At 35.6% G+C, this 19,691-nt stretch overlaps 6 protein-coding genes across 6 annotated transcripts; 4 read left to right on the forward strand and 2 right to left on the reverse strand.

The window, feature by feature from the left end:
- Positions 1–24: 24 nt before the first annotated feature.
- On the reverse strand, positions 25–1,382 carry LOC111017522 (CLAVATA3/ESR (CLE)-related protein 9-like). Its single transcript, XM_022293303.2, has one exon. It carries the CDS (start codon positions 1,126–1,128, stop codon positions 733–735), a length of 396 nt encoding a protein of 131 aa, XP_022148995.2. The 5' UTR covers positions 1,129–1,382; the 3' UTR covers positions 25–732.
- Positions 1,383–2,818: 1,436 nt separating this feature from the next.
- LOC111017606 (uncharacterized) lies at positions 2,819–6,199 on the forward strand. The gene is made up of 11 exons (XM_022293423.2): positions 2,819–3,137; positions 3,217–3,364; positions 3,492–3,563; positions 3,816–3,887; positions 4,136–4,207; positions 4,320–4,463; positions 4,557–4,637; positions 4,749–4,820; positions 4,965–5,036; positions 5,698–5,769; positions 5,871–6,199. The coding sequence occupies exons 1-11, from the start codon at positions 3,041–3,043 to the stop codon at positions 5,959–5,961; spliced, it is 993 nt and encodes a 330-aa protein (XP_022149115.1). The 5' UTR covers positions 2,819–3,040; the 3' UTR covers positions 5,962–6,199.
- Positions 6,200–7,461: 1,262 nt separating this feature from the next.
- LOC111023940 (heparanase-like protein 2) lies at positions 7,462–9,874 on the forward strand. Its single transcript, XM_022301458.2, has 9 exons — positions 7,462–7,671; positions 7,763–7,799; positions 7,884–8,067; positions 8,157–8,311; positions 8,386–8,619; positions 8,692–8,881; positions 9,076–9,201; positions 9,272–9,371; positions 9,466–9,874. The coding sequence occupies exons 1-9, from the start codon at positions 7,462–7,464 to the stop codon at positions 9,781–9,783; spliced, it is 1,554 nt and encodes a 517-aa protein (XP_022157150.2). The 3' UTR covers positions 9,784–9,874.
- Positions 9,875–10,790: 916 nt separating this feature from the next.
- On the forward strand, positions 10,791–13,892 carry LOC111023919 (Remorin family protein). Its single transcript, XM_022301428.2, has 6 exons — positions 10,791–10,965; positions 11,045–11,139; positions 11,662–11,958; positions 12,768–13,137; positions 13,358–13,439; positions 13,515–13,892. The coding sequence occupies exons 1-6, from the start codon at positions 10,940–10,942 to the stop codon at positions 13,710–13,712; spliced, it is 1,068 nt and encodes a 355-aa protein (XP_022157120.1). The 5' UTR covers positions 10,791–10,939; the 3' UTR covers positions 13,713–13,892.
- A 101-nt stretch (positions 13,893–13,993) lies between these two features.
- On the reverse strand, positions 13,994–14,666 carry LOC111023921 (oleosin-B3-like protein). Its single transcript, XM_022301430.2, has one exon. The coding sequence runs from the start codon at positions 14,552–14,554 to the stop codon at positions 14,126–14,128; it is 429 nt and encodes a 142-aa protein (XP_022157122.1). The 5' UTR covers positions 14,555–14,666; the 3' UTR covers positions 13,994–14,125.
- A 1,673-nt stretch (positions 14,667–16,339) lies between these two features.
- On the forward strand, positions 16,340–18,079 carry LOC111019065 (UDP-glycosyltransferase 708G1). Its single transcript, XM_022295350.2, has one exon. The coding sequence runs from the start codon at positions 16,426–16,428 to the stop codon at positions 17,809–17,811; it is 1,386 nt and encodes a 461-aa protein (XP_022151042.2). The 5' UTR covers positions 16,340–16,425; the 3' UTR covers positions 17,812–18,079.
- The last annotated feature ends 1,612 nt before the right edge of the window (positions 18,080–19,691 follow it).

A 19,691-nucleotide genomic window follows, 5' to 3' on the forward strand; every position in this document is an offset into this window, starting at 1 on the left:
TGAAAGTAGAAAATGGAAGCAATAAAGAAACTCGAAAGGGGCTTCACTTTTACATACATATGTTTCCATAGATTCAGACAGTACAGCCTATACAACAAAATTACATTAATTCCATAAACAGTAAAGAGATATATGAAAGTTCCATTGTACCCCTCCAAAAAAAGAAAACCTCATGAATCCTGTCATGTCGGCATTTTGTACCTTATACCTCCAAAATTAATGAAACTCATGGGTTTCTTTTGAATCTTGCCTACGGACCCGACCACCTATGACTTTTTTTTTTCTTTTTTTTCCCCTTAAAATTAGTCCAAATCTTAAAGTAAATACCTTGCCATTTCCATGCTTGTTTTTGCCATTTCCACAACAAAATGAACTCCAACGTCCTCCTCCTTGAAAACTCGAACGCTTGGATATGCAAAAACAAGATTGGAAATAGCTAGCAACAGTGACCTGAAAAAGAGAAATAAAGAACAAAAAGGAAAACAAGACATACGACATGGACAAAACTCATCAACTAACATATATAGTCTTCTGCCTTCGGGCACGTACGAGGATTAAATATTCTTCTTCTTCTTCATCCTTGACTAATAGGATTCAAGAAAAAGGGTTCATGATATTCTACTGGAATGTAGTAAGAAAATTGAGAAGACAGAAACGGCTGAAAAATGGTGGTTGTGATGAAGAAAAATTCTCTTGGCTCTTTCTTTTCTTCTTGATCTTGATCTCTCTCTTTTAGTTGTGAAGCGGGTTCGGTCCCGACGGCACGAGTCTCTTCTCGACGCCGTACTGGGGATCAATCTCATTGCCTGTCAGCAACGCCGGCGGAACATGAACGACGGGGAGGCGGTGGTGGTAAACTCTGTGAAGATGGATACACAAAGAACGCGAATTTGGACGAGTGATAGCATCACAAGGATGAAGCTGCGGCTCATGGCGAGGCGGTTGGTGACGGTGGCGTCGAGATATGGTCGGAGAAGCATCTGGCATGGCAGTGGAAGAAAAAGGTGGAGCATTGGACAGGCTGGTGGCGGATGAGGTGACAAAGACGAGTAGAAGTATAAAGATCACCATCAGGAGCTGGCCATTGGTGGCAGAAGATGAAGAGAGATCAGAGAGAGAGGATTTCATTGTGGAATTCTGATAGAGAGAGGAAGAAGATGAAACTGAAAGAAAGGAGGGAAATGAAAAGAGATTCAGATGGTGACAGAGAAAGGGGGAGAGTGTTTAAATGCAGAGCGAGAGACTCATGAGGGAGGGGGATTATTATTATTGTTATTGTTATTAATTTATTATGGTGAGGGGCCTCCATCGGCCAAGGGTATAGTTGGCAATCACTTTCACTCTTCGTCACAGCTTTTGCTTTCACGTATGTAAACGTCATCGTTTGATCATTCCATCTAGAGATTTCAACGGTTAAGATCATCCCTTTTTTCTCCCCCAATATTTAGCAACCCATGCAAATATTTCGTCGCCATTTCCTAATTTTTCTTCAATTTTCAATATAGCAAGAATGAAATGGCAGGAATGAAATAGGATCTCCTACGTTTTAACTTGATTTATTTTAGTTCTACCTTTGAAAAGTTGGTTTTTGTTTTATTACTTTTAAAAGTGACCATTTTAATTCTTTTCAATTTTGATCTTTTTTTTCCTATAGTAATTCTAACGTGGCACTAAATTCAATATATTTCTTGAACTGTTATTTCTTAACATAATTTCCTATCAAAATTTTTTTTACAACAGGTTAAATCTTGTGATTTGAGATATATGTCAATTATCATTGAACTATGCTCGCTTTGGCGCATTCCATTTAAATCTTAAAGCTTATTAATTAAGTTGTTAAACCCTCATTCAATGAACTTTTTGGTACTATCTTAAATTTGTCTACTAAAAATTCTAAGTTAAATGTCCTTAGCTCAAAAGCAATCTTATGTGTTATGTGTTATGTGTTATATGATCCACTATATAGTGACTAACATTTGTTAAAATAATTAACAAAGGTATATTTAATATTTCATAAGCATCTGTTTAACATGACTATTTAGTCAGTTACATTTATGTAAATGAACCATAAATGTATTAATTACTTTGAAAGAATATCAATTATAATATTTTGACTCAATTTAAATTTATTTAAGGGAGATTTTTATTATATTAATTGCTAGATAAACAATAATAAAAAATCAAGAATATAATTAAAAAAATAGTACATGCGAAGATGAGAATTCAAATTAATTAATGACAATCAAAATATATGACTTAACCCGTTGAACTAGGTTCGTGTTGACTATGAAAAAAAGAACGAAATACTATAGACTTGTTTGGTAATGTTGATGTTTCTTGTTTTTTGTTTTTAATTTTTTAAAGAAATCTAAGCATTTTGCAGATAATTGTATAGAAGGTTTGAAAAAAAAAATAAGTTTATTATTTCTTATTCACATTTTCAATTGTGTTCCAAAACATAAATAAAAACACTATTTCACCACATTTGAATTCAAATTTTGTTCCAAAACATAAATAAAAACACTATTTCATCATGTTTGAATTCATATTTGAATTCATTAATGTTAAGACTATACAATTCATTTTGTTTTATTAAAATGATAATACAGTAACATTACTAAACCAACCTTATATTTAAATTTATATTTTAACTAATAAGTTATATAAAAATAAATTCATACATGTTGATGGTCAAATGATAAGTATTATACGGTATTACTGTTGAATTTTATTATTATTATTATTTTACTTCGAATTGAATTATCTATTTATGTTTCATTTCTCTTAAATAATAAATAATAAGGTTAAAAGGCTCAAAACTTAAAGCCACCGACGAATAGCGGCTTTTTCCGCGTTTGCTGAACGAGCAAATCCGAGAAGGCGTTCGTAGTGAAATAGAAACACTGGAGTCCCTGTTCGAGGCGCGCAAGTTCTCATAATTGTTTCTTCACTCAGATCTGTCAAATCAATATCAATTTCTGATCTGAATTTTCAAATTCCATCAACTCCTGGAAGTTAAGGAACTCACAGATCTGAGAAAATGGCGCGGCGACTTTCACTGCCCGCGTTTTGTCTATTCCTTATCTGTTTCTCTCTGCTACACGATCCCATTCTTTGTAAAACCCTTAAACGAGATGGTATTTCCAGCAGCCACTTGCTTCTATCTACATTTCGCTGTGATTTTTTCTCTACGGACTGAATATTTGTAATTTGTAGTGAAAGCATTGAATGAGATCAAGGCTTCTCTTGGCTGGAGAGTGGTGTATTCCTGGGTTGGAGACGATCCGTGTGGTGATGGTGATCTGCCTCCTTGGTCCGGTGTCACTTGTTCTACCCAAGGAGATTATAGAGTGGTTACTAAATTGTATGTTGAATTGAATTGAATTGAATTGAATTGATCCTAATCATTTGGAATTTGCATTGTTGTTCGTTGTTTGTTTTCTCACTTGCCGTTATATCCTCGTTCAATTTATTGTCTGCTGCTACTGTAGGGAAGTTTATGCGGTGTCGATTGTCGGTCCCTTTCCCACTGCTGTAACCAATCTCTTGGATCTTACTAGGCTGTAAGTGTTTCCTTCCTCAACTGTATTAGAAATTTTCAAATCTTTGAATGAAGCAATAAACCCATGGGAAAAATATTGATTGGCTGTCAAGATTTTGCAGTTGTCTCTGCTTGTGTATCGTGTCCTAACTTTTGATAGACTGCACAATATGAGTGATACGTTATTTTCTCCTCAGAACTGGCCTGCTTTTATTAGAGAGAAGATTTTAAAACACCTCAATCCAAATAAGGTTTAAACGTTTTCTTATTTCAGGGATTTTCACAATAACAAGTTGACTGGACCAATTCCTCCTCAAATTGGACGGTTGAAGCGTCTCCAGATACTGTATATCCCTTGCCTTACTCTTTCAGTGATGTGGTTTTATTTTCGGATTACAATATCATGACTTGGAAGAATTATGCTTAGCTCATTTAGTTTGAGTTTGTAACAGAGTTATTGGGCCACCCACACTTTAAATGTTGAAATAAACATTCTAATCTAAGATTCCTTTCTCGTTTGCTAAAAATTTCTGAGCTTTTTCGTTTCCTTTTTTACTCTCATTTAGTACTGATTCTTGTTGTCCCCCACCTTAGTAACTTGAGGTGGAATAAGCTGCAAGATGTCATACCTCCTGAAATTGGTGAACTCAAGAGTTTAACTCATCTGTAAGTAATTCTAGTTCTTTCAGTTGGTCTTTTATTTTCTTTTGATTTAGTTGGGTTGGCTCTTTGCTGTTTTACGTGTGGCTAAATTGGTAATTGAGAAAATTTTCTGTAGATATTTGAGCTTCAATAATTTCAAGGGAGAAATTCCAAGGGAGCTTGCTAGTCTTCCAGAACTTCGCTATCTACACCTACAAGAAAATCGTTTCACTGGACGAATTACTCCTGAATTGGGCACCTTGCAGCATCTACGCCACTTGTAAATTACACTTACTGTCTTGTACTATTGAACGATCTCATCTCCCAATTTTATTTATAATACCGAGTACCAACCTAATTGTGTTATTGACAGGGATGTGGGTAACAATCACTTGGTCGGCACCATTAGAGAACTTATACGCTTTGACGGTTGCTTTCCATCTCTTCGCAACCTGTATGTAGTCTATATAAATTTAGAATTGCTCCAATGTTGTCCTTTTTCATTGTCCCTTTGGATATTGTTGAAATGATGATTTTGACTAACTAAATATCATGTGACCTGTAGGTATCTCAATGCTAATTATTTTACTGGAGGAGTTCCTGCTCAACTGGCAAACTTGACGAACTTGGAAATCTTGTATGTTTCACTTCTTTCTTTGTGATTTCCTTTGGGATTCAAAACCCTGATAGTGTACTAGTTATAGAATCATATTCTTCGTTTTCTTGATTATTTTTTTGTCATGAAGTCAATGGAAGTGATGTTTTTTTTTTGTTGGGTCAGGTACCTATCACACAACAAGATGTCTGGAATAATTCCTGCTGAATTAGCACGTATTCCAAGACTGACTTATTTGTGAGTATCTTTAACGATCTGTTGCTCTTACATTTGGTTGGGATTTGTCAGTAGTTAAAGAATATATATTCATAAAGATGGAATTGCAAGCACATGCATTCTAGACATCCAATGGTTTATTCAAATAACCGTGTTTGCATGTGAAAACGAAGCAAATTCATGTCAAGTGGAGGGTAGCAAACAGGGGGAAGAAACTCAAGAAATAAGTTGTGCATTCTTACTGGTGAAGTTAAAATAATTCTCTTTTAACTCAATTCCCCTTCCCCCAACAGAAAAAGAAAAAAGGATCTTCAAAGTTGCCAATGCTTTTATTCCTGATATGTAAACAGTGAAAACGTCTTTTCATGCCCTCAGAAGCAAATATTTTTTGCTCGACATTCCTTGGCTAAAGCACAATACAGTTGATAAGATATTCATATTTTTGAAGCCTGTGTTAGTAATGTTCTTCAATGTCGTTTCACATTTTATTCTGTCTTGGCCAATGCTCACGCCTTCTGCCTTTTTCTGCTCGACACTTCATATGAACGCTTACTAGTATTTTCCCTTTATCATGGGAAATTTTTTTGGGTCATATGCTGCATTATCCTTTGAAAGTTGGCAACTCCTTTGCTTGATGAGATGTTCATAATATTGACTACTAGGAAATGTTGTTCACTCACAGGTTCTTGGACTACAACCAATTTAGTGGGAGAATTTCAGATGCTTTTTATAAACATCCGTTATTGAAAGCGATGTGAGTTTTTTCTTATTCTTCTTCTTTCCTGCCATTATCACTTGATTAGATATCAGCAACTGAAGCCCAGTATTTGGTCTTTTTGTGTGTGTGGTTGATAGGTACATAGAGGGTAATGCCTTTCGGCAAGGTGTGAAGCCAATAGGCTTTCACAAAGCTCTTGAAGTTTCAGACACAGATTTCCTCGTTTAAACCACATCTCTGTTGTTCTTTATTCAAATTTGAAGCTTCTTTTTTATGTTTGGCCCAAAGGATTCTTCCTATTCTTGGAATTATATAAAGAAAAAGAAATGCTTCTTCCATACATGGAAATGAGCTTTATAGTTTTCATATCCACGAGATGAACGAACAATTTTGTTAGGTATTTTAGTCTAAGTAATTTGTTGTTTTAGTCCGTATTTGTGAATCATTGAGGAAGCATTTGTCATTACATATCCAGGTGGGGATTGAAGTCTTCGACTTTGGTGATGGTATATCCATTTAATTAGTTAGTAGGGAACGTTCTTTATTAAAGAGTAATTTGATTAGAGATTTATAATATGATTTGAAGGAATCAATTGCAATACTTAAAATTAGTCTTAATAAAATTATGAGGACTAAAATGTTTCATAGCATTATGACATTCTGACTTTGAACTCAGAGGTAAATAAAACAAATTAAAATAATTAAAGCTTAGTTAGAATTTTAGTCCTCTCAGTACTAATAGATTGTAAAATATAAATAATTACTGAGAAGCAAACATTATTTTTAAAAACTAATTTAATTAATTAAGATTTGAAAAGTCTCTTCAACGAGTATAAATATAATTGTGTATGATGATAAATTTGAATAATATTATTTTTGAATTTAATTAATTATTTTTTATTACCACATTTACGTCAATCTTCAAATATATTACCTATAAGAGATAAATATTGTTTCAACTTTGAAGTCTCTAATGTTTAATAAAGTAAATCACCACGTTACCCTTTCTTTAAGCAGGATTCGTCTTTCTGCGCTTTTATTTTTGTATGTCCTTGTATATGTCCTTTGTTCTCATTTGTTTCAATGAAAAGTTCGATTTCTTCTAAAAAGAAAATTAAATCAAATTACCTTATTATTCACTTTAGTCAATAAATTATGTCTACCGTAAGATTTTAGTATAATAAATATTGTTAATATGAACATATTAATAGCTGTAGATGACAAAAAAAAAAAGTCTGATAAAGTTTTATAGGTAAATTTCAAGAGTATCTAATACGTTTCCTATATTTATAAGTAAGGGTGTTCATTTTTCTGTTTCGGACCGTCCTATCCACGGCGATAATCAAACATATAATTAGAATTTTATATTAAAAAATAATAATAAGTGGGGGATGAGGTAGAAACGGAACAGGGATTTATCTTTAAAAATGTATTAGATATATCTATATATATTTTTAAGTTAAATATACTAACACAACTTTAAATTTTCAGTACCAAATTTGTAATTTAACAGTAATTCTGTCCTGAGTGAAAAGGCTAAATCCATTTAAAATTGTAGTAAAAAAAAAAAAAAAACCCTTTAAAAATTAATTGCATATCTGATGAAGATCTACTGAATGTAACTAATTTTTGAAATCACCGCAATTCAAATGGCTAATCTTAACGAATTTCCCCTTCCTCCTTCCCTATAAATCCAGGTCCATAGTCAAGTTTCTCTAAGCAGCAACAATGGCTTCCAAAGCTTTGCTCCTCCTTCTCATCTGCTTCTTCTCTTTCTCATCTTCCATTTCAGGAGAATTCGTAAAGGTTTCAGTCAAAGGAGTGACCACCATTGCTGAAACTGATGATAATTTCATCTGTGCCACTTTGGATTGGTGGCCTGCAAACAAATGCGATTACGGCCAATGCCCGTGGGGAAACGCCGGCATTCTCAATTTGGTAGCTTCATAATTTTCACCATCTTGTTCTTCATCTTCTCTCTGTAATTTACTAACCATAGAAGCTCTGTTTTTGCTCTGTTTTTTTACAGGATCTTCCAAATGTTATCTTGTACAACGCAATCAAGGGTTAGTTTCGGAGTTTTTACTGATTTTCCGATTTGGGTTATTCTTAGAAACTAAAAAATGTTTCTGGGATTCACTGTTTTTCAGCGTTCAATCCTCTGAGAATCAGAATTGGAGGGTCACTGCAAGATCAAATAATCTACAGAGTTGGGAACTCGGTGAAGAATTGTCCCCAAATGAGAAAACAGAAAGACGGTCTGTTTGGATTCAGCAAAGGGTGCTTCCCCATGGAAAGATGGGATGCTCTTAACGATCTGTTCAACAAAACATCGTACGTGACGAACCAAAATCACCATAAACATGTTCTTGTCTAGCTAGAAACAAAAGCAATGTTTTTTCTGGCTTCTTTTTTGGTTTCAGTGCTCGAATTACGTTTGGTTTGAATGCTCTGATGGGAAAGAAACCAGCCAACGACGGTTCTATCAACTGGGTTGGCGATTGGGATCCTCGAAATGCTCGAGATTTCATCAAGTACACTGCCTCCAAGGGATACAAAATCGATTCTTATGAATTGGGTAATCTTAAAGTTATGAACTTTCTAAACTTTTTTACACAATTTTGACCGAGAAGTTTTGGTATTGGAAAACAGGCAATGAGCTGTGTGCAGGAGGAGTTTCTGCAAGGCTCGAGCCTGACCAATATGGGAAAGATCTCAGTCTCATGAGACAAGTAGTGGAACAGATTTATCCTGATCCCAAAAACCGACCCAAAATTCTGGGCCCTGCTGGTTTCTTCGACAAGGAATGGTTCAAAACCTTCCTCCAAAACACAGACCCAAATGTTGTCGATGGTGTCACCCACCATATTTACAATCTTGGTGCAGGTATTTCACACTACAATGAACCTGATTATCGGAATTGCTCGGGATACCCATTTTAAATCGGAATTCATGTAGGTGTTGATCCTGATCTTATAAACAAGATTCAAGACCCTTATTTTCTGGACCAAATTGCCCAAACTTTCAAGGAGGCTGCAGCCGTCTCCCAGAGCTTTGCTCCATGGTCCAAGCCTTGGGTGGGTGAATCTGGTGGAGCTTATAACAGCGGTGGCAGAACAGTTTCTCACACCTTCGTCAATGCCTTCTGGTAGAATTTAATTTAGTCATGTACTTTCAAAAATGTTTATTTGGATTCCTTACTTATTTATTTTGGTCTCTAAACTTGTAACTGTAATTTGAAAATTCATTTTACCTTCTAAATTGGTCCTCATTTTGTTCTCGAAACTTTTTAATTTGTTCCTGTACTCTGAAAATATTTATTTTGATCCCTTTTTACGTCAGGTATTTGGATCAATTGGGGATGACCGCCACATACAACCATCACGCTTACTGCAGACAAGCCTTGATCGGTGGAAACTACGCCTTGCTCAACACCACCACTTTCATCCCCAACCCGGATTATTATGGGTCGGTTTAGATTAAATTTACTGTAACCCATCAATTTAAACCGGATTTAACACTCGTTTTCGTGAAACAGCGCACTTCTGTGGCACAGATTAATGGGGAAGAAGGTTCTCTCGGTTTCCCACGATGGCTCTCCATATCTTCGTGTGTATTCTCACTGCAGCAAGAACAGAGTAACCCAAAATCCCCATTCTTCTCTCTTATCTCTCAAAAGAAGACATCTTTTTGTTTTGGGTTGTAACTTTTTTCTTAACTATTTTGTTTCAGAGCGGCATCACTGTGCTTCTAATCAACATGTCGAACTCCACAACTTTTGATGTGAATATTGTGAACGACAGAAAGCTGTATCCGAGCTGTAATGGCGGAAGGCTTAAGGCGAGAGAAGAGTACCATTTGAGCCCCAAAGACGGCGATATTCAGAGCGATGTCGTGCTCTTGAACGGTACTCCTCTCCGGCTCACGCCGACTTTGGACATTCCCGACATGTCGCCCAAGCTCGTGGACCCCACTTCCGATGTGTCGGTTTCGCCGGATTCTTACGTCTTCGTCACCATCAAAGACTTCAGAGCTTCTGCTTGCGCCTAAATTGGCTACTCTGATTTTCTCTTTTTTCTTTTTAATTTTAGGTTTTAGGATTTAGTTTTGCATTTCCAAGTAGGGGTTGTGATTTGTGATGTCAATAGTCAGTTTACTATTATTCTTTTTCTTTTTCCTAATTGGTAATTGCAAATATGGTTCTTTTCCATTATTCTGTATTTTCTCTGGGGAAATTTCATAAACAGTAATTCTTAAAAGAAAAATGACAAAAAATAGTGTAACTTTCAAAATAATAACAAAACGATTTCTAAAACTATGTATAATATAGACTAAAAAATTGGCATAGGTCATACACTTTAATCCGATTTTGCTATCTCACTTTTGTGTTACTTTCCAAATCTTATTCCTTAACTTTTAAAATATATATTATTTTTAGGAAAAATCATACTTTCTCCCACCTGATTTTCAGGGATATTTCTATATTTCAATCTTTTGGGCAGAGATTCAAAACTTCAATGAGGATTTTTTTTTCATGCTTTTTTTGGTCCGGAGAAAGTTGCAAGTAATAGAATTTTCTTAATCTTACCTTCCCGAAAGCTTGAGTTAAGATTTGTTAATGGAAAGTCTATTTCAATAAATATTTTTTTAGTCATATTTTGACATAAGAGGACACGTCATTTGAACTCCTTTCAATAGAATGTCAAAATCTAAAAGGAAAATGGACTTTATTGACGAGTGAGTTGAATTTCATGCGTCCAAATAGCATATTATTAATATGTTGATAAAACAATAAAATAATAGTTGTTATCGTGAACAAATTAATCTTTTTAAGGATGAATATCATCCCTAAATATTATCCAAATATGAATGGGATAATGAATGAGAGAACAAAAAGCTGATTATCTGTAGAAGAAAGATACGAGGGCCAAAATGCTTTGGAAAGAAAGAAAGAATACTTTTCCTTCACTAAAAGCTCTGTTTCAGAAGATCCAAACCCATGAACTGAATGCAAAGAATATTTAAACTTCACTTCTCTTCCATTGATTCCTATATGAAACACTCAAAAGTTGTCAACTTTTTTCCCTTTTAAATCCTCTTTTTCTTCACTTGGCTTGCTCTTCAAATAAACCCCATCCCCTCCACCACGCCATCATTCTCCACACACAACAAATCTCATTACACAGAGAGACCCTTCTTTCAAACCATGGATAGTTTGCTGATGCAGATGAGGTATTTTATTTTATTTTATTAGTCCGAGGAAATTAATAAAATATAATAACGAAGATCTCTCTCTAACCACTGGTTTCAGGGCCAAATATCCCAGAGCTAGGCCACACAACAGAGAAGAACAAGGCAGTAGCAGGGAAATAAATTTGCCTCCCCAAAAGTCCCAATCTTTCAAAGGTAATTTGATTGGAAAAAACCCATATTTCCAACATTTTAATACAAATTTATTGTTATATCTTAAAATTTTTAATTCCCAGATGTAATGCTAAAATTTTAATCACTTTTTAAAAAATGTACATGAAGATAAAAATAAATCAATAAATAATATATAAAAGAAAAATTTAGCTCCTCTGAATTCTTGTAGCATATAGATAAGTAGACCATGCAGGAACCATGTAAAATTAATAAAAAAAAATACTTGTCTATATTACCTATATGCTATTGGACCATAGGAGAGAATTTTTTTCTATATTTAAACCTATAATAAATGACCAAATATGTGACTGATAATATATGATGAATATGTTTTTCAAGCTTCTATCTAAAAATACATACAGAAACTGTTTTTCTGCAAACGTTGATAGTGAAGACTATTTTTTTTTTCTTTTTTCAAATTTATTAAAAATTCAAGGCTGAAATTTACATTTAAAAGTTTGGAACAAACGTGGTATTTTTGAAGTTTAACGTTTGTTTGTGCAGAGAAGAAAACGGCGGGGAGGTGGCTGAGAGAACAATTTTCTCGGCAAATGAGTGGAGATAATGAATTATCCGATGACGGAATATTAGAGCACGTGGCCGCCGTCGCAGCAGCGGTCTTTGCGGTGCATTCCGTTAATGAAGACCAATCAGAAATCGCCACACGGAAAATTAACTCCGACCGCCGTGATCGTGAAACGTCGTCGTCGGCGAAGATAAAGTACATCAAGGACGACGACACTCGCCCCCTCGCTCCACGTCCGGCGCCGGATCCTTCCAAAGTTTCCCGGCGGCCCTCCAGTAATTTCTTCTTTGCATTTTCCTCCCCGTTAAAAAATATTTGTTTTATGTTAAATTACAAATTTGACCTATAATTTGGGCTATGTTTTAAATCTCTTGGTAATTTTTTATATTATTCTTTTTAACCCCAAAACTTCCCTCATATATATTTTTGTCCTCAAGTTTTATACCTGTTTCATTTTGATCTCAAAATTTTTGAAATGTGTAACACTGGTATGACAAGAATTAAATTTATCACTTTTTTAAATTCAATAATTAAAATAAACATTATAAAAATTAGAGACCAATTTTTTTTTCGAAATTTAAAGGACCATGGTATTGAAAAATTCATGAATTAAAATAAGATTTAGAGTTTAATTAAAAAGTTTCTATTGGATCATGATTTCAATATTATTCTAACATATTCTCCGTGATTTCAAAATTTTCAATTAAGTCCTTATAATTTAGTTACATCATCCCACCCCTTGTAACTAAAATATTTTTTAAGCACTTATACAATTTTCATTTTACTCATCTCTAGTGGAAAAGGTTAAATGTTACTTCCTTGACACTAAATAAAAAACAAGTAATGTTATCAACGTCTACGTGGACTAAAATGAATAAATTCAAATTGTAAGGAGTAAATTGAAAATTTTAAAGATAGCTAGTACGAATTTCATAATTTCACCTTAGTTTTATCAACAATGATAACACTGTTCAAGTTTTAAGAAACTAAGATGGTAAAAAAAAAAAAAGAATGAATGGATGATTCGATAATTTGATGCCAAATTTGTAATTGAATGTAACTAATGAGATGGTTTCTATGTTAGATAAAGATCCCGGAGAAGGCTCAGATGGGAAACAAAAACAGAAACCAACAGATCAAAAACTAACGGATCCTTCTTCTTCATTATCCATGAGAAAGACTCCAACTTTTTCAGACAACAAACCAGACATCATCTCCGGCAGCAGAAAATTCTCAGAACCCCAAAAACCAGCAGTACTTCCAACTCCGACTCGGATTCCGACTTCGAGACCTCCAACTCCGACTCCGACTCCGAGACCTCCAACTCCGCCCATCTCTCGAAAGCCATCGAATTCAACTGGACCACCCGAAACAAAAGAAACTAACCCATCTAATCCAACACAAACAAAAGCAGATTTCTGGGAAAAGGCTGAGATGGCTAAAATCAGAAACAAGTACTCAATTCTTCTCCCTTTTTCTTCCTCTCTCCATAATCAATCTAATTTTACATCACGTTAGATATAAATGAATGAATTAAATTTACCTAATCCATTAGCTTAAACTTTTAGGTTGAAGGGTGATTTATTCATCCTTAACATGATTTTAACATGATATTAGAACGAGAGATTCCATGTGTCATTGTTTACACATGTCTAAGAGGGTAGAAATTTCCAGGTCCGAGAAGGTGAACGAGACAATTTCTTACTGGGAAACCAAGAAGAGGGAGAAAGCCATGCGCAAATTGGAAGAATCACAGGTTCATCATCAGTTTATCTCTGTTTTTCAAAGTTTGTAAATTTTACATATAAATGATTCTGTTTAACCATTGCAGGCGGTGGGAGTGAAGAGGAGGAAGAGGGAAAAAGGAAGAAAAAAGTTCGAGGAGGATATGGAGTTTATAAAGCAAATAGCAGCAGAAGCAAGAGCCAAAGCAGAGGAAAAACGAAGGAACGACACTCTTAAAGTCAAGCAGAAAGCAGATGTTCTCAGAGAAACAGGGGACCTCCCTGTTACTTGTTATTGCTGCTGAAACTAAATTGTGATTCTTAATTTCAATATTAGTATTTGTAAATATTCCTATCATAACTTCGTTGACCATCAAAGTGTAATGATTTGACTGATTTTTTCTTTTTGAACCTTTTCATTTTTTGTATTCAAACTAATGATTGCTTTGTGGAAAAAAATAACCAGTAATTTCAAGTTGTTTTCAGATGGGTTCTCTGTTCTTACTCTGTTTTTACTGTGTCTTTAATCACTTGTTTTTTCTTTGTCAAGAACAAGACAAAAATCACGAACTGAACATATGAAGGGTTAGTAAAACAGAGAAAATTAACTAGTACAACATCCAAATTCATCATAGGTTAAGCAGTAAATGCAAACCTTTATTTACAGAATTACACAGAAAGACATAAAAGAAACACCCAGCTGCGAAAGAAAAAGAGACTATTTCTTCAAGAAGCCTTCAGCCACCTTCAAATAATCCCCAAACCCAGATCCGCCGTGTTCCCCCTCGCCGGAGTTCTCTTTCTTCGGCGGCTCCTCGGCCTTCGGTGGCTTCGGCTCGGCGTCGGAGCCGTGGGGAGCGGAATGAGACTTTTCATACTGATTGAGATAGTCCTCGGCCTTGTCTACATACTTGCCAAGTCCTTTGGTTTCATCGAATTTGCCGTAATCAGAAGCAGCCCCGAGAAGGTCGGCGGCTGCTCCGGCGACCTTGCCCTTGTCGACGGCGTGGCTCTCGCCGCCAAAAGAGGATTTGGCCGCATCCGCCACCAGTTTGGCGCTGGACAAGAGATCGGAAGCCGATGTCCGGTGGTGCTCCGGGTCCTCCGGCTTGTCGGTGGAGCCACTGAGTTTAGAAAAAAGGTCCATTCTTGAAGCGAAGACGTATAATTCAATTTGACGGAGATTTATGCAGGAAAGTATTATATAGAGCTTGGAGTGGATAAATTGTAGAGAAGAAAATTGAATGAATTTTGATTATTAAAAAAAAAAAAAATTTGTGGTTCCAAATGGAGGAAAGTTGCAGATATTCCACCATTGGAGGAACTGGAACAGTGGAGGTTGAATTAAAAATCTTCAGCGTGGGCTCCACTGTCATTTAATATAATAAATACTCCAAACGACCATGTCGGCAAGCCCGGATCTAGCAGGCCCGTATAATTGGGCCTGGAGAATTCAAAACTGGGCTTTCGCTGTGAATTTGGGCCCGGAATGTGGAGACGATGACAACATTTTTTTTGGTAGTGTTGTGAGAATGACGACATGGTGGCAATATCGGGTTTGGAAGATATAAAGAGAGGGAGAGGGAGGGGATTTCCGACATGTCGGCGTACGTAACAGGGTAACCCCAGAGGAGTGCACCGGAGAACACAAGTGGATTTGGGATTCAAAAATCAGAATGCACGTTTGTGTTCTCAGGTCACCCCTTTGGGGGCAATCTGTTGTGTTTGTGTTGCTGTGGCGGGTGGCTTGGCTTCGTTTTGAGCAAAAATCTTGTGTCAATAGAGATTTTGTCATTCTCTTATAATGTATTCTTGTTATGTTCACTCATGAATATCCTTTCACTTAAATTTGGTTGGACGAGTCAATCTTTTTACTCTAAACTTTCTATTTTTTCAAATTGGATCTTAGATGTAGGTTGGTTAATTTTATCTCATGCTGCTGTAGTTTGATTAAAATATATATATTATATTATCAATTACGTTTAATGGATCAGAAATAGAAACAAGAAAATATGATGGGGCAAAAAACCAATTCTAAAGCTTGTTATTTCTTAGTGAATTTTGCCACATCTTTTCCATTGTAATCTTGTGCGTTTATTTCTTAGACTTTTGCTGTGTCTAAACAAAGGTTTGAAATTACATTTTGAGAAAAAAATTCGATGACCATTTCCCCTTTTTTGCTTTTTATTTAGGAAAAAAATTTTGAAATTAAGATTAGCTCGTGGTCAGGAAATGTCAGTTAAAAGGATGGTCTCTTTCAAAACTCAATGTATTCTATTGAAGTGAACCATATCATTATAGAAACTAAGCGTAGAAATCAATATTAAATAGAGAAGAATAACAGGGTTTCAAGATCTCTCACTTTAATACCATTTTAAATATGTTAAATTATTATAAAAAAAAAAACCCCTCCATCTATTCCCAAAATGTTAATCTACTAGCAATTTTACTTTTCCTATAAAAGCTTAACTTAGTAGCTCAATTCTTTAGATTGGGTGACCAGAGGTATGAGGAATTTATAATTGATGAGTTGTTAATTCATCCATTAAACATGACTGAATCATAGTTATCAATTTTTTAATGAATTGTATACAAGGAAATGGACGACATTTCAGAATCAGGAGAAATTGCAGCAGTGGCTAAAGGATTTTTACCAAATGAAGCGTTCGACCGATTCAAAAATAGGATCCGATCAAGATCGATAAACCAAAAAAACTACGATAACACAGAGATTTGGTTGGAGAGTTGGCCGACGGAAGTTATCTTCGTTTCTGGCGGCTCATGAGTGTTTAGATGTGCTTTGTTAATTTTGTTCATAAAATATACGTGTTTTTACTGGTAAACACCTCAATTTTATTTGTTTTTGTGGCTGTTAATTACTAATAAATGAAATTTATTGCGTAGCGTAGTAGGTAGAAGAAGAGGCTGTAAGGACACCAGAAGCTCTCTTCAAAACTAACCAGTGAGGTTGAAGACGATGAATTTCAGACCCCCGTCGAGATCTAAGTCTCACCGGAAATGTCAGATTCCGATCAACTTTCCGGCCACCAAACCCACGTGGCCCTCTTCCCAAGCGCCGGCATCGGCCATCTAGTACCCTTCCTCAGACTCGCCCACATTCTCATCCGCCATAACTGCAAACTCACCCTCATCACTTCTCACCCCGCCGTCTCTTCTGCCGAGTCCCATCTCATCTCCCGCTTTCTCTCTGCTTTTCCCCAAATCACTGAATTGAAGTTCCAAATCTTACCTCTCGACCCTTCTATGGCAAATTCCGACGACCCATTTTTTCTTCAATTTGAGGCAATTCGCCGCTCCGTTCATCTCCTCGCTCCTCAACTTGCCGCTCTCTCTCCACCTATTTCCGTCCTCGTCTACGACGTGAGCTTGATTTCCTCTGCTCTCACACTTACTGCGGCCCTTAAATTACCCAATTACGTGATCTTCACTTCCTCCGCCATAATGTTGTCTCTCTTCGCCTATTACCCGTTCGCTAAAAGGTCTGGTGAATCTGGTGACTCGATTCACATTCCTGCCATCGGTTCAATCCCCAAAACTTCACTCCCTCCTCCCCTGCTCGTCAACAACAGCATCTTCAGGAAAATATTTACCCAAGATGGACAGAAGGTCAAAGAACTGAACGGGATTTTGCTCAACGCCATGGACGCAATGGAAGGAGATACTCTCGCAGCGCTCAACGATGGAGAGGTAGTCCATGGATTACCCCCAGTGATAGGCTTAGGCCCTTTATTGCCAAGTGAATTCGAGAACCCAGAAGCCAAATCTCCAATAAAATGGCTGGACGAGCAACCTCCCAGATCGGTTGTTTTCGCCAGTTTCGGCAGCCGAACCGCGGCGTCGAGGGAGCAAATCAAGGAAATCGGAAGTGGGTTGGTTAATAGTGGGTACAGATTCTTGTGGGTAGTGAAAGATAAGGTAGTGGACAAGGAAGACAAAGAGGGGTTAGAGGAGGTAGTGGGGAAAGAGCTGATGGAGAAGATGAAGGATAAGGGAATGGTGGTTAAGGAATATGTGAATCAACCGGAAATTTTGGGGCACAGAGCGGTGGGCGGGTTTATAAGCCACTGTGGGTGGAATTCTGTGATGGAAGCGGCGGCGAGTGGGGTGCCGGTGTTGGCTTGGCCCCAAAATGGGGACCAGATGATCAATGCGCAATTGGTTGCGAAGACAGGGCTGGGAATGTGGGTTGAGAATTGGGGATGGGGTCAGAAATGTCTGGTGAAGGGTCTGGAACTTGGAGGGAGGATTAGAGAGATGATGGAGAGTGAAGCTTTTAGGGCACAAGCTGCAAAGTTTAAAGAGGAGGCGATGAAGGCGGCGGAAATTGGAGGAAGCTGTGACAGAGCCATTGAAGGGCTGATTCAGAGGTGGAAGAAGGGATGATTCACTGTGGGTCATTACAGGGCCCATTTATACAACACAGAGCTGGATTTGACTTCGCTTAGTTATTGTGGACCAAAGCCCAAATCAAACAGGGCTTTTTTGACCCATCAGGAAATAGAATTTTTAAAATAAAACATTTTCTAGTTCCAAAAATTAAATATAAAATCACCTTGTCTTTTTCTTTTTCTTTTTTTTTTCCGCCTGAAATAATGTGAAAATACGCTTTCGATTTCCAATCAGTAAAATAAAGTTCTTTCTTCGTAATTTAGTTCGTAATTGTTAATTTAAACATAGTTTAACTGATTAAAGAATTTATGTTCGACAAAAGGTAATGAGTCTGAATTTTCCTCTGGAGCGTAAGGATAACGAATTGTTTTAATTTTACTTTTGATAAAATAGAACAATACTACTAGATCCTTAATGATAAATAAAAGCAAACCGAGATGTTACATGGTGTGCAACAATTTTTTATTTAATTTTGAGGACAAATGAATACGCTCTTGACGGTGATATCATTTAATTGTCATTTTTATTATATTTATTAATAATATTAAATACTTTGTATACAATTGATTATTAAAATTTAATAAATAATGTTTTTACTAGCTTCAAAGTATATGTTTTAAACATTTACTATTTAATTAATCTTTAACTAAATAACAAATTAATAATTCAAATGTTTAAATAATTCTTATATTTTCAATTTTGGTTCATTTTGGTCTTGTACTAAAACCATTTTGGCATCTTCATTTTTATTTTTATCTAATCTATTTGGATCGTAATTCTAGTATGACACTTGAATCACACAATTTGTACTAAAAGAACATTATGTATAAAATTTGTGTTAAAATTTCGTAAATAAAGACTAAATTTATCGTGTTTTAAAATTATAAATACTAAAATAAATATTTTAGAATTACATATATTAAAATAAACAAAAAATGTTAAAATACTAGTTTGGTCCATGTACTTTCAACTTGTTATTCTACTTTCAAAATGTTCATTTTTGTCTCTATACTTTTAAAATGGGACAATTTTGGTCCCTTACAAGCAATATAATAAGGTGTTAAAATTCTGGTTCATTTTGGTCTCATTTTGGTCTATCACAATTTCAACACGATATTACAAGCAATATATCTTTTAAAATGTAAATATTACTTTATAATAAGGTGTTAAAATTTTGCAAATATGGTCTAAACTGATCACTTTTTTTTTTTTTTATCTACTGACCACTTTTTAAAAATAATATTTTAACATTAAAAAAGTACAACTAAAATAATGAAAATTTTTCCACCGTAATCCCCGAAATTGAGGATGGGAGCCGGCCCTAGCCTAGTTCTATTGATCTAATGTATCTATATTCTATACCAGCTCTCATAAGCTAATTGGTCAGATAAATATGAGGGATATCAGCAAAACTATTGAGATAAAAAAAAAATTAATTTAAGAAGATAAAAAACGATTGAGATAATTTTCAATCCATTAATAAATCACATGTATTTAAACATCAAATCATATTTTATGTTAATTAATTTTAATAATGTTTTGCAAGATAATAAAAAATAAAATTATAGAAGTAAAATACAAAAAAGAAAAAAAGAAAAAGAAACACGTGACATAAGCGTGAGGAAGTGGTCGGTGAGAGAATCGAAATGAGGAAAGAGAAGATTGTGATTGGATGAGTGGGACCCACGGTTTTGATTAGGAAACTGTCTGTTGTGTACGTGTAGCACCAAATCAACTTGGACACCGACATGCCCACACGAAACCCTAAGAACCTGTTCCCACGCGACACCCCCCGCGCGTCTGCTCCACGCTCCTCCTAAGCCTTACACTACCCAGTACACACAAATAAAACAGAATTGCAGAGTATAAAAGTG

Source organism: Momordica charantia, assembly GCF_013281855.1.
Source record: "Momordica charantia cultivar OHB3-1 chromosome 9 unlocalized genomic scaffold, Mcharantia_2.0 BLBB01000009.1, whole genome shotgun sequence".
Classification (NCBI taxonomy): domain Eukaryota; kingdom Viridiplantae; phylum Streptophyta; class Magnoliopsida; order Cucurbitales; family Cucurbitaceae; genus Momordica; species Momordica charantia.